This window comes from Erinaceus europaeus, chromosome 6 (genome assembly GCF_950295315.1).
Source record: "Erinaceus europaeus chromosome 6, mEriEur2.1, whole genome shotgun sequence".
Lineage (NCBI taxonomy): Eukaryota > Metazoa > Chordata > Mammalia > Eulipotyphla > Erinaceidae > Erinaceus > Erinaceus europaeus.
Window position 1 is genome coordinate 26,225,968 of NC_080167.1, and position 11,555 is coordinate 26,237,522.

The 11,555-nt window shown below is 42.0% G+C and overlaps 1 protein-coding gene across 1 annotated transcript in view; it reads right to left on the reverse strand.

Moving 5' to 3' along the window:
* ACTN2 (actinin alpha 2) overlaps positions 1 to 11,555 on the reverse strand; it is a 109,925-nt gene that overhangs the window by 59,218 nt on the left and 39,152 nt on the right. The window contains exons 2-4 of the mRNA XM_007527894.3: positions 5,555 to 5,669; positions 2,881 to 3,000; positions 2,107 to 2,193 (exon numbers count right to left, since the gene is read on the reverse strand). Coding sequence (XP_007527956.1) covers positions 2,107 to 2,193; positions 2,881 to 3,000; positions 5,555 to 5,669 — 322 coding nt within the window. The remainder of the gene's footprint in view (positions 1 to 2,106; positions 2,194 to 2,880; positions 3,001 to 5,554; positions 5,670 to 11,555) is intronic.

Below are 11,555 nucleotides of genomic sequence, written 5' to 3' on the forward strand. Positions count from 1 at the left end.
CCAAAATTAAACATCGAACCGCATACATGAAAGTCCTATCTAGCAAATTGTGGTCAATGAAAAACTGAGAATTCTAAGACTTTACTAAATGTCAATTGGCACAGACGTTGAAACATGGAACTCCATTTCTACTTGCTCTGCTACATAAATAACTGCCTTTAGGATCCTGGTCAATAGGATTAATAAAAAAAAGTAAATTAGAGAGAGGGAATAATGTACTTCAGGAAGAAAGAAAGTTTAAATGAAATTTGATTAGTAAAGGAAACAGGTCAAGCAGATTAGTGAAATATTACAATTGTTGCTGAAGTTCAGATTTACAAATCATTGAGTAACCCAATTTCTTTTTCTAAAATTGTGTGTGTGTGTGTGTGTGTGTGTGTGTGTGTGTGTGTGTGTGTGTAAGAGGGGGGAGGGAGAGGAGACACTAGAACATCACTCTGACCCATGTGATATTAGGGACTGAACTCAGGACCTCATCCTTGGGAATCCACAGCCATATCTACTGCACCATCTCCTGGGGAGCCAACTTAACTTCTATCTAAATATGTCTGAATACTTAGACTATGGAGGGTGAATTATTTTGTCTCACTTAATGGGCTACTCTAATCAAAGTTAACACTCTCTCACCCCCAAGTTCAGTGTAAGGCTTTTAGCACAAGGTTAACAAGTCTGTGTCAATTTTGTACATAGTTGCTGTGCTCCCATTTCCTAGAGGTGTAGGTTAAGTCTGAAATCAGTTAACACTAAAGCCTCACACAAACTGCAACGACTAGCAGGAAAATATTTTAATAAAAATATGTTGGGGGGTCGGGTGGTAGTGTGGCGGGTTAAGTGCACAAGGCGCCAAGTGCAAGGACCGGCATAAGGATTCCGGTTCCAAGCCCCTGGCTTACCACCTGCTTCACAAACAGGTCTGCAGGTGTGTCTGTCTTTCTCTCCCCCTCTCTCGACTTCTCTCTGTCCTATTCAACAACAAAAACATCAACAATAACAACAAGGGCAACAAAATGGGAAAAAAATGGCCTCCAGGAGCAGTGGATTTGTAGTGAAGGCACCAAGCCCCAGCGATAACCCTGGAGGCAAAAATATATATGTATGTATATAGTATGGAAGTCCTCAAATTCAGACTAATTGTTAATTCAAGATGGCTACCAGTTTCTGACCCTGGATTATCAAGGTTTTAGTTTCCTTATAGCTTACTTTTATTTTTAGATGACATCAATGGGGCTTCTGTGTTAGAAAGGAACCATCAAAGTGGAATAGAAAGCCCTCAAGGGTAAATACTATAAGCTTCATGTCATCTGTTATAAAGGTAAATTGTTGGCTTTTAGTGTTTGTTGGTCAATGAGCAATCAAATCCCCTTAAAAAGGCCAGAGTGAGAGTATTCTGTCCTGACAGGGTTATAAACCATGCTTCCCACTACTCATCATTCAAGGTTACAAAGTTAGGAGATGCCAGCTGGTAGGACAACTCAGACTGCCGTTAAATACATTCTACATTCATACAGTTTGTGACTGGAGGGACAAATGGGCTAAGTTCTAATTTGAGAATGTCAATCTGACACTTCTCAGCAGTGCTGAATATATCAAAATATTTAGATGTGCGGTGGGCGTGAAAGACTAAAGGTTTTTATCTGCAGTGGCAGTGCCAAGGATTGGGATTCTATTACAATGGTGGAACAGTTGTTAGGCTGCAAGATACAATGACAATAGATTTTTAAAAAAAAAAAAAAAAGAGGGGAGAGAGAGAGAGAAAAATGAACTCAGATGCAATTGATTTCCTTTTGCACCTTGAACAAAAAATAATTTGTTGGAAAAACTAAAGGGCTCTATTACAGTTGTGAATCTACTCACATAGTAAGTGGCAAAGAAGCTTAAGGAATTCTTCTAAAAAGCAACTTCTGTTCTGAACATGTGTTCATCTTTTCCAAAATGATTCCACTCCCATGAGTGAAACAGCATTGCTGGGGTCTTTCCCCCATACAAATACAAAACTTGTGAATCCCAACTCAGATATCTCTTGCTCAATCATGTAATTCATGAGCTCATTTTACAAATTACTCTAAATACTGTAGTCTAATCAGATATTTAATCAGGCTCTCTTACCTTCAACTGAAATATCCTGAATAGCAAAGCGAAGAATGATGGTCCAGATCATACCCAGCGTCATTTTCACATTGCCATCAACAATTTCTTTAGATAGGAAAAACAAACAACAAACAAAAACAAAATCAATATAATGACTCAGTACACCAGATTTTTTTCCCCCAGCAAGTAATGTTTTCTATGAGTTATGACTTCAGAGCTATTTGAAATAATTTGCATATAAAAAAACTGGTTTATATTCTCATAAATCTTATAGTATGTCTAATTATCATAAAGTATTCATAACCAAATGTCTCCAATTTAAATGAATTCTGAGTTATTAAGCACAAATGATGTATATGTATAGATACTGAGAACAACCCAGGAGTTCCCAAAGTTTGAGTAGATAAGTTCAGAATCTAAATAATCAAGCACCAAGAACACAGGCTCAGCTTGGCATTGGCCTTTCTTTTAGTGCTTCCACTTAGCAGGTGACCTCAGTTTCTAGCAAACTCTCCAGGATGCCCAATCTCCCACAGAGAATGCAAAGGTCATTTCCTTTTTATTGTCACTGGGCTGCCTTTGTGCTTCCTCCTTCTCGTCATCACTTTGAAGAAGACAGCAGTAGTCTGACCATCCTTCTAATCCTAGAGCCTGATCACTAAATTCTGGGTGCCACTGGCTCCTATCTCTCTACATTCAGAGCCTACCAGGGAGACTGATACTAGAAGTGGGGAGGGAAAAAGCCATGGAGCTACAGGCCTGGGGCACCAAGGCTCAGCACACCTCACTTACCTTCCGCCCCGATGGACACCAGTTTCACCCCTTTGCTGGCTATGTAATCCAAGGCTTTGTTGACATTTGCGATTTTATGGAATCGCATTTTTCCTCGGTCAGGTTTAGGGAGTCTTTCTCCTGTTTAACGTGAAAGAAATAGTGTACACGTACAGAAAGGAACCCCTTAAATGCAAAATCAAGATAGCAAAAGTTCCAATTCCAGGCTTTCTTTAAATGGAAGTAGTTCTGCTATGTCCCTAGTTTCTGTAAATGACACTCTAGAGAACACGATCACAAAACTTGCTCAATTTTTTTTTTCTGGTCATCAGGGCTGGGATGCATTGGATCGACCTTCTCGTGGTGCATCCCGTGAGTACCCATTCATTGGGGAAACTGACGATCCTTCCTAGCCGACTGAATCCACATGGATCCCAGTCACTTTCAAAGCCAGCAACAAGCAGCTCCTGACAGCTTTCAAGCTGACTCTGTTGACTGGCTACGGAAGAAGGGCAAACGCTAGAAGAAGAAAGGGCTGAGTGATAGTGCATACATGTTGCCATGTTCAAGGACCTGGGTTCAAGCCCTGGTCTCCAATTGCTGGGGGGTGGGGGTGGGTGATGGTATAGGAGGGAAGCTTCATAAGTGGTGAAGCAGTACTGTTATACTCTCTCTCCCTTCTCAATTTAATTCTCACCTACTGAATAAAAAAAAATTAAAAAATCATTTTTGTTTAAATTTTTTTAAATCTAATATTGTTTTATAATACTGTAAGATTGTAGGGAGTATATTTCCAAATCTGTATGTATGTGTGTTTATGTATACTGGCCCTGGCAGCTCCCTTTCTGGTTTTGAAGTAGGCTATTCTAACTTTCTAACAGTTAGTCAGAAGATTTGGATGCCCCCAACCAAGAACATATTGATACGTGTGTGTACACACACACACACACACACACACACACACACACACACACACACACACTACTCACCACACCAACCAGCAAAGTTCTAGTGCCATACAGAGTCTAAGACTCAGTTTGTTAACCCAGAACTTTCAAGACCAGATGGACCAGTGGGAAGTCATACTATAAAGCCATATGTTTTTTAGATCTCCTCAGAGAGTCAAGTTTGGTCTATGACTCAACTTACGAATGAGTAAGGAAAGAAGTCAGCTGTTGCCCCTGGAGAACCTAGAGCTACTGACTAGCTGGTAGAGGAAGTCAGGATAGATAGCCTAATGTAAACCAGAAAGGAGGCTGCCAGGGCCCCTCTCTGACACCTAATGGTGACACCTATGAATGAGAGCAGACCTCTCATTATCCTTCCCAGTCATATCCTGTCAAGGGTAGATGATCAATTCTCTACCCTAAAGTCTGAAATAGCTAACTGAAAATATGGTGCAGGGCTGGGTGGTGGCACATGTGTTATAATGCCCAAGAATCCAGATTCAAGCTCACAGTCCCCACCTCCAACAGGAAAGCTTCACAAGCAGTGAATAAAATGATACCATAGGCATCTCCCCCACCACCTCCCACTTTCCCCTTAACTTCTGTCTCTATCCAGTAAGTAATAAATAAATAAGATATATTTTTATTATCTTTTTATTTATTTATTGGATAGAGACAGCCAGAAGTCAAGAGAGAAGGGGGAGATAGAGACGGTGCATAGCATAAGTTATGCAAAGAGACTCTCACACCTGAGGCTCCAAAGTCCCAGGTTCAATTCCCCACACCACCATAAAAACTAGAGCTGAGCAATGCTCTGGTAAAAGAAAAAAAGAGAGGGCGGGAGAGAGGGGGCCGAGTGGTGGTGCATTGGGTTAAATGCACATAGTATGAAGTGCAAGAACTCGAACAAGGATCCCTGCTTCAAGCCCCCGCTCTCCACCTGCAGGGAGGGCAGTCACTTCACAAGTGGTGAAGCAGGTCTGCAGGTGTCTCTCTGTCTCTTTTTCTACCTCCCCCCCTCTCAATTTTTCTCTGTTCTATTCAATAAAAAAAAATGATTGTGAAAAGTAATGGATTTGTAGTGCTGATACCATGCCCCAGCAATAACCCTGAAGGCCAAAAAAAAAAAAGAGGGAGACAGAGAAACAGACAGAGAGATACTTGCAGCACTGCTTCACCACTCACAAAGCTTTCCCCCTGCAGGTGAGGACCGGAGGCTCAGAGGCTTGAACCTGGGTCCCTGCACATTGTAACATGTGTGCTCAACCAGGTGTGCCACCACCCAGCCCCAATAAATAAAATATTTTTTAAAAAATGAAATATAGTCCAAAACTTTGGGGCTTTATTTACCTCATGGTTTCAGAATTATGTCAACAATGATATTACTTTTTTGCATGAAAGACAGTTCATAGAACATTTATCAATTAGAGGAAGAATAGAGAGGTGTGGTGGGTGGTCATATAAATGTCATTATTTCTTCTCATTTTGTTTTGAGATGAATCATATTAACATCATTTTAATAAGTCTAATGTAAACAGAATTCACTTTTTTTTTTTGAGAACAGAAAAATAACTCCAGGCAGATTGCTCTTTGCAAAGATTTTCTTTGCCAGTAATACTATGTTCTTGGCCAGTCAGGTTCAAAGACAACTTCTGATGCAGTCAGCTTTAAATAGATGCATATTTACTATTTACACCCAGAAGCATAGGACTAGGGCAGAACACACGAGAACAATGGTGACAACCCACCTGAGATGACTTCCAAAAGCAGCATGAGCTTAAGGCCATTCCTGAAGTCTTCCTCGATGTTCTCAATCTGGGTGCCAGCTTTCCTTAGGTGGGAATTACACCAAGCAGTGAAGGTCTGTAACAACAATCAAAATACTCTTTAGTACAGCTGTCAGTGGTCAGACTTCATCCATCCATGCAGGCAATGTTTGATATCTTCATATCTTGGGGTGGGGGGGTATTCCAGAGATAGCTGGCAATCTGATTTAAAGCCCAAAGATAAGATCTTGACAAAATTTCCCCTTTGGAGAGAAGACAAATAAATATATTTAGTATATCAATCTGAGGAATTTTTGCCTTCAGTTTAAAAAAGGTAGCTTGTTCACACCTATGATTTCACCTTGGGGCCAAGTGGTAGCACACCTGGTAGAGTACACACATTTCCATACACAAGGACCCGGGTTCAAGCCACTGGTCCCCACTTGCAGGGGAGAAGGCTCACAAGCAATGCTGCAGGCATCTCTTCCTCCTCTCTTAATTTCTATCTTATAAAAAAAAAATTAATGAAAAAAACCTCTTACTTAGTAGGAAAAGTAGATTCAATCAGGATGTGTGTTTATACTTTACAGACAACAAAAAAGAAGCGCTTTTGCAGAATGGATGAACAAATAATGTTTCAAGAATGTTCGAGATGTCTTAGTGTAGAGCAGAGGGTGGGCGGTATTGTGTAGTAGAAAGGAGAAGAGAGGAGGGACTCCTAGCTACTAATTATCTACAACTAGTTTATCCAGAATGAGCAACAGTTTAAAGCTTGTGACTAAATCAATTATACAAATTTGCAGTATAGTCAATCCCTTAAAAAAAAGCAGGGGGGGGGGGAGTTGGGCGGTGGTGCAACAGGTTGAGCGCATGTGGTACAAAGCGTAAGGACAGGCATGGTGATCCCAGTTTGAGCCCCTGGCTCCCCACCTGCAGGGGAGTCACTTCATGGGCAGTAAAGCAGGTCTGCAGGTGTCTGTCTTTCTCTCCCCCTCTCTGTCTTCCCCATCTCTCTCCATTTCTCTTTGTCCTATCCAACAACGAACGACATCATCAACAAAAGGGGGGAAATGGCCTCCAGGAGCAGTGGATTCATGGTGCAGGCACTGTGCCCCAGCAACCTTAGAGGCAAAAAAAAAAAAATAGTAATAGTGATGTTTTCAACTGGCACTATAATCCTGGGATTCAGTGAGACTCTGCTTTTCCAAATACAAAGTCAGATACAGCCTTGTCCTAGAAGGGCTCACAACCTAGTCATGTTAATAAGTACATAGGCAGCCTTTTATTTTCCCCTCCCTCCAGGGTTATTGCTGGGGCTCCTTGCCAGCTCCACAAATACACTGCTTCTGGTGGTGATAGAGAGGGAGAGAGATAAAGACATCTGCAGCTTTGTTTAGCCACTCATGAAGCATCCCAGGTGCAGGTGGGGAGCAGGCGCTCAAATCTGGGTTCTCGAACATGAACAGCTTCTTTTGCACAGTACTATGTGCATTTAACAGGGTGTGACACCACTGCCCAGCCTTCCCCGCCCCCATAGGCAATCTTCAATGGTAGAAATGGACTAGGTTCTTTGCTGTCTTAGAGTTTAAGAAGGCAATAGATAATTATTATTATAACCAAGCTATTTGGAAACTTGGTTTACTTTAAAAAACCCCATGGTTAGGATTTACTGTACCATATGAGACCTTGTCATAATTTATTTCATTTAATATTATTTACAAATAACTACATCTTATATCCTGGCGAGACTGGTTGCTTCTGATCTCCCTGGTCTAAAGTTATAGGTGATTTAATATTTAAAAAACAAAAAGTTATTATTAGAAAAGCATTGACATTTAAGCCCAGTGTTAAAAGTCAATCAGTTTGCTAATTTGAAACCTTAAGTACTTAGATTAAAGGAATATATACTCAGAACTGAAGTCTGCATTAAAAAGCTTTAGACATTCAATCAGGCAAAAATTAGTAAAGTCATGGGCCCCTTAGAATATACCTAAAATAGACTTCCCAGTTTCTTCCAACATGAAGACCCCAAATCTTATCTGCTATATTCATACCTTTTGATTCTTGACTATTAAACAATTTGTTTTGCTTTGTATCTTAATGCTTTTCAGCCACCAAGCTACAGATGCTACCATGATGTCAACCTGACTTCCTTTGGCAGATGACCTCACCAATGTGTCTTGGAATCCCACCTCTCCAGAACTTGGAGCTCTGTCCCCAAAGGGAAATATAGAAACAGGCTGGGAGTATGTATTGACCTACCAATGCCCATGTTCAGTGGAGAAGCTCCCACCTTCTGCTTCCCATAGAGATCTTTGGTCCATACTCCCAGAAGGATAAAGAATAGGGAACCTTGGGGGTCGGATGGTAGCTCAGCGGGTTAAGCGCATGTGGCGCAAAGCACAAGGACCAACTTAAGGATCCCAGTTAGAGCCCCTGGCTCCCCACCTGCAGGGGAGACACTTCACAAGCGGAGAAGTGGCGGTCTAGCTTCGCAGGTGGGAGAGAGACGACCAGGGACTCATGGCTGAGTGGGACGCAGTTCATAGCTTCATGGGAGAGAGACTCTGGGACTCTTGGAGCCAGAAAGCAATCCCAAATGTGTTCAAACAGAAGAGCAACTGTATATATACTCGCCAAGTAGGGTGGAAACATAGGATGTGACATAGAGAGGGTGGAGCGAAAAGAGAGTGTTGTAAATCAGGGTGTGTCTAGGAGAGTGGGCGGAGCAAAAAGAGAGTTCGAACCAGTGGGGATTAAACCAATGCCCTGCAGGCAGGGCGGTTCCCAGTTAACACAGTGATTATGTAAATAGACCACAGTGATTAAGCAGTGCAACAGAAGGGGTCTTAGAAGCAGAATTTAGAAGCAGATCAACAGTGAAGCAGGTCTGCAGGTGTCTTATCTTTCTCTCCCCCTCTGTCTTCCCCTCCACTCTCCATTTCTCTCTATCCAACAACGAATGACATCAACAACAATAACCACAACAAGGCTACAACAATAAGGGCAACAAAAAGGGGGGAAAATGGCCTCCAGGAGCAGTGGATTCATGGTGCAGGCACTGAGCCCCAGCAATAACCCTGGAGGCAAAAAAAAATAGGGAACCATCCAAATCTGGAACTCTGATGGTGGGAACTGTATGAGTTGTACTCCTCTTATCCCACAATCTTGTTGATGGTTATTAAGTCACTAATTTTAAAAAGGAATAAATTAAAAAAAAAAGAAATGGACTGGGTATCATGTGGCATCTAAAGTCATGCTGTTTATTTTTTAAGTTTCTCTTAACTTGGCTCCCACTTGTGCACTATTTCCTGCCAAAACCAGATTAGAAATGCTTCTGGCAGTTGCTGGCTAAGAATGCAAACTGTCCCCTTTCCTCACAACAGCTGCTGAGCTCAAGAACAAAGTTCCTGCACGTTATACTGGGGAGGGAGAGGAGGGGGCACATAAATAAGGTTTGTGTTATAGACGAGAAAATGAACCTCCCCCAGATAGACTGCTTCCAAGACTAAAGAAAGATATATTTGCTATGGTGGTTATCCGAGGCAAGGTATGAGGAAGGGTGGGTACTGAAATGTTGGTGGGAGGTATGATGACTTGTACATAATATAAGTATGAAACTATACTCCTGAAACCTTGTAATTTTTGTAAACTAACATTAAACCAAGAGTCCAGAGTGCTATTACACCATGGAGTCCACCTGCTGCCAACATTAAATCAATAATTTTATTTCCCAAAGGCCAAAACATAGTCTCTATAAAAATGGTTTTCTTGAATAATAACAAGGATTTGCAAATCTAACAGTCACTCGTTTCAAGAAAGAAATGACCACATTCAGTTTTAGGACAAAAGGAAATATAGTTTATTTCCTGAGATTAACCACCCTAAGTTTTGCTCCAAGGGCTGAAACTAATAATTATTTCTTGTAAATGCATCTAAACTTCAGTTAGGTCTCAACAGAAGAGATACATACTCTAATAATATATTGTATATCTGTCCCCAATCAGCATGGTAAATATGACTTATTTATTTTGGACAGAAGCAGAGAGAATTTGAGAAGAAGGGGGAGATAGAGGAGGGTGAGAGAGAGAGAGAGAGAGAGAGAGAAACTACTGTACCACTCATGAAGCTTGCCCCCTGCAGGTGGGGGACTGAGGGCTTGAACCCAAGTCCGTGCAGACTGTAATGTATGCATTCAGTCTCTCCTTCCTTCCTTTTTTTTTTTAACCTTCTTATTTTTTAATTTTATTTATTTATTTTCCCTTTAGTTGTCCTTGTTGTTTTTATTGTTGTTGTAGTTATTATTGTTGTCTTCATTGTTAGATAGGACAGAGAGAAATGGAGAGAGAAGGGGAAGACAGAGAGGGGGAGAGAAAGACACCTGCAGACCTGCTTCACCACCTGTGAAGTGATGCCCCTGCAAGTGGGGAGCCAGGGGCTTGAACCGAGGAAAATAAGACTGCGGGGTGGGCAGTGGGCGCACCAGGTTAAGTGTGTATGGTACAAAGTGTAAGGACCTGCATAAGGATCCTGGTTCAAGCCCCTGGCTCTCCACCTGCAAGGGGGTCGCTACACAAGTGGTGAAGCCGGTCTGCAGGTGTATCTCTGTCTCTTCCCCTCGCTACTTTCCCCTCACCTCTCAATTTCTGTCTGTCCTACCCATAAAATAAGAAAAAAAAATTTAAGCCTGCTCCACTCTATATTTCCTATACTGTGTCCATTAGATATAAAGGAAAAGGGGAGATGCTGTGCAGATGTCCCCTCAAGCTAGTGCCAGTTCCCGTGAGAGTTAAGCTGATATTCTCGAAGTGCCCTTCCCAACCAATCCTGTCCCAACACGTCACTCCTGGTTGTTGCCCTATAAAGCCCTTCTTCTTTCGCCCCTCGTCTCTCTTGCCCTGTTTTCACCTCAGTGGTTAGACGCAGAAAAGGGTGGTCCGGGAGGCAGCCATTTTTGCTACCTCCAAGTGGCCCAAACCACTGCTCTCTCACCCAACTCTGAGGTGCCCGTGTGAATAAAGATTTGTGTTCCCTCTTCGCTCTGGATCTCCCCTCTCTCTTCTCTGCGGTGCAACCCGACAGAGGGGAAGGTAGAGAGGGAAAGAGACAGAGATACACCTGCAGACCTGCTTCACCACTTGTGTAGCGACCTCCTTGCAGGTGGAGAGCCAGGGGCTTGAACCAGGATCCTTACGCAGGTCCTTACACTTTGTACTATACGCGCTTAACCTGGTGCGCCACTGCCCACCCCACAGTCTTATTTTTAAAATGGTGTATTTATTTATTGGATAGGGACAGAAAGAAATTGAGAGGGAAAGAAAAGATAGAAAGGAGAGAAACACCCACAGCACTGTTTTACCACTTGTGAAGCTCCCCCCCACACCCAAAGGTGGGACCGGGGGCTTGAACATCAGTCCTTGAGCATTGTAGCATGTGGGCTTAACCTGATACTTCTAAAATAACTATATCAGAATCACTTCTCTATTAAACCCCCCAACATTGCTCATGAAATCAATGCAAGCTTCTTGACCACTCACTGAGCAATACTATGAAAGTCTGTTCGATACTACACCTTTTTATAAGTAAGCCCACAATGGAGGTAATATGCCATAGGTAATTATCCCATTGTGCAAGTCCAGAGAATAAATAGAATCTTAAAAGGCCCATTGACTTAGGTAAGTCTAATGAAGTTTCACTCTCTTTAATGAGCATTCCCAAGAGCCAATAAAGTTGGTGACTACCCAACTTAAATGGGGGGGGACCCAACATCTCTGTGATAATAGCTCACTAAGAGGCTGATACATCCCAAAGAGGAGGTTTAAGCTATACTATAATGTTTACTTTCCATTCTATTTACAGTTGTAATCACCATGGCCTACAGAGGCTGTTCCCATGCATCTACCCATGGTTCACTGTTTCCAAGAGAAACTGGCTAATTGTGGAGAAGGTTAAAAATAAATTTAAAACAACAACAACACAACAT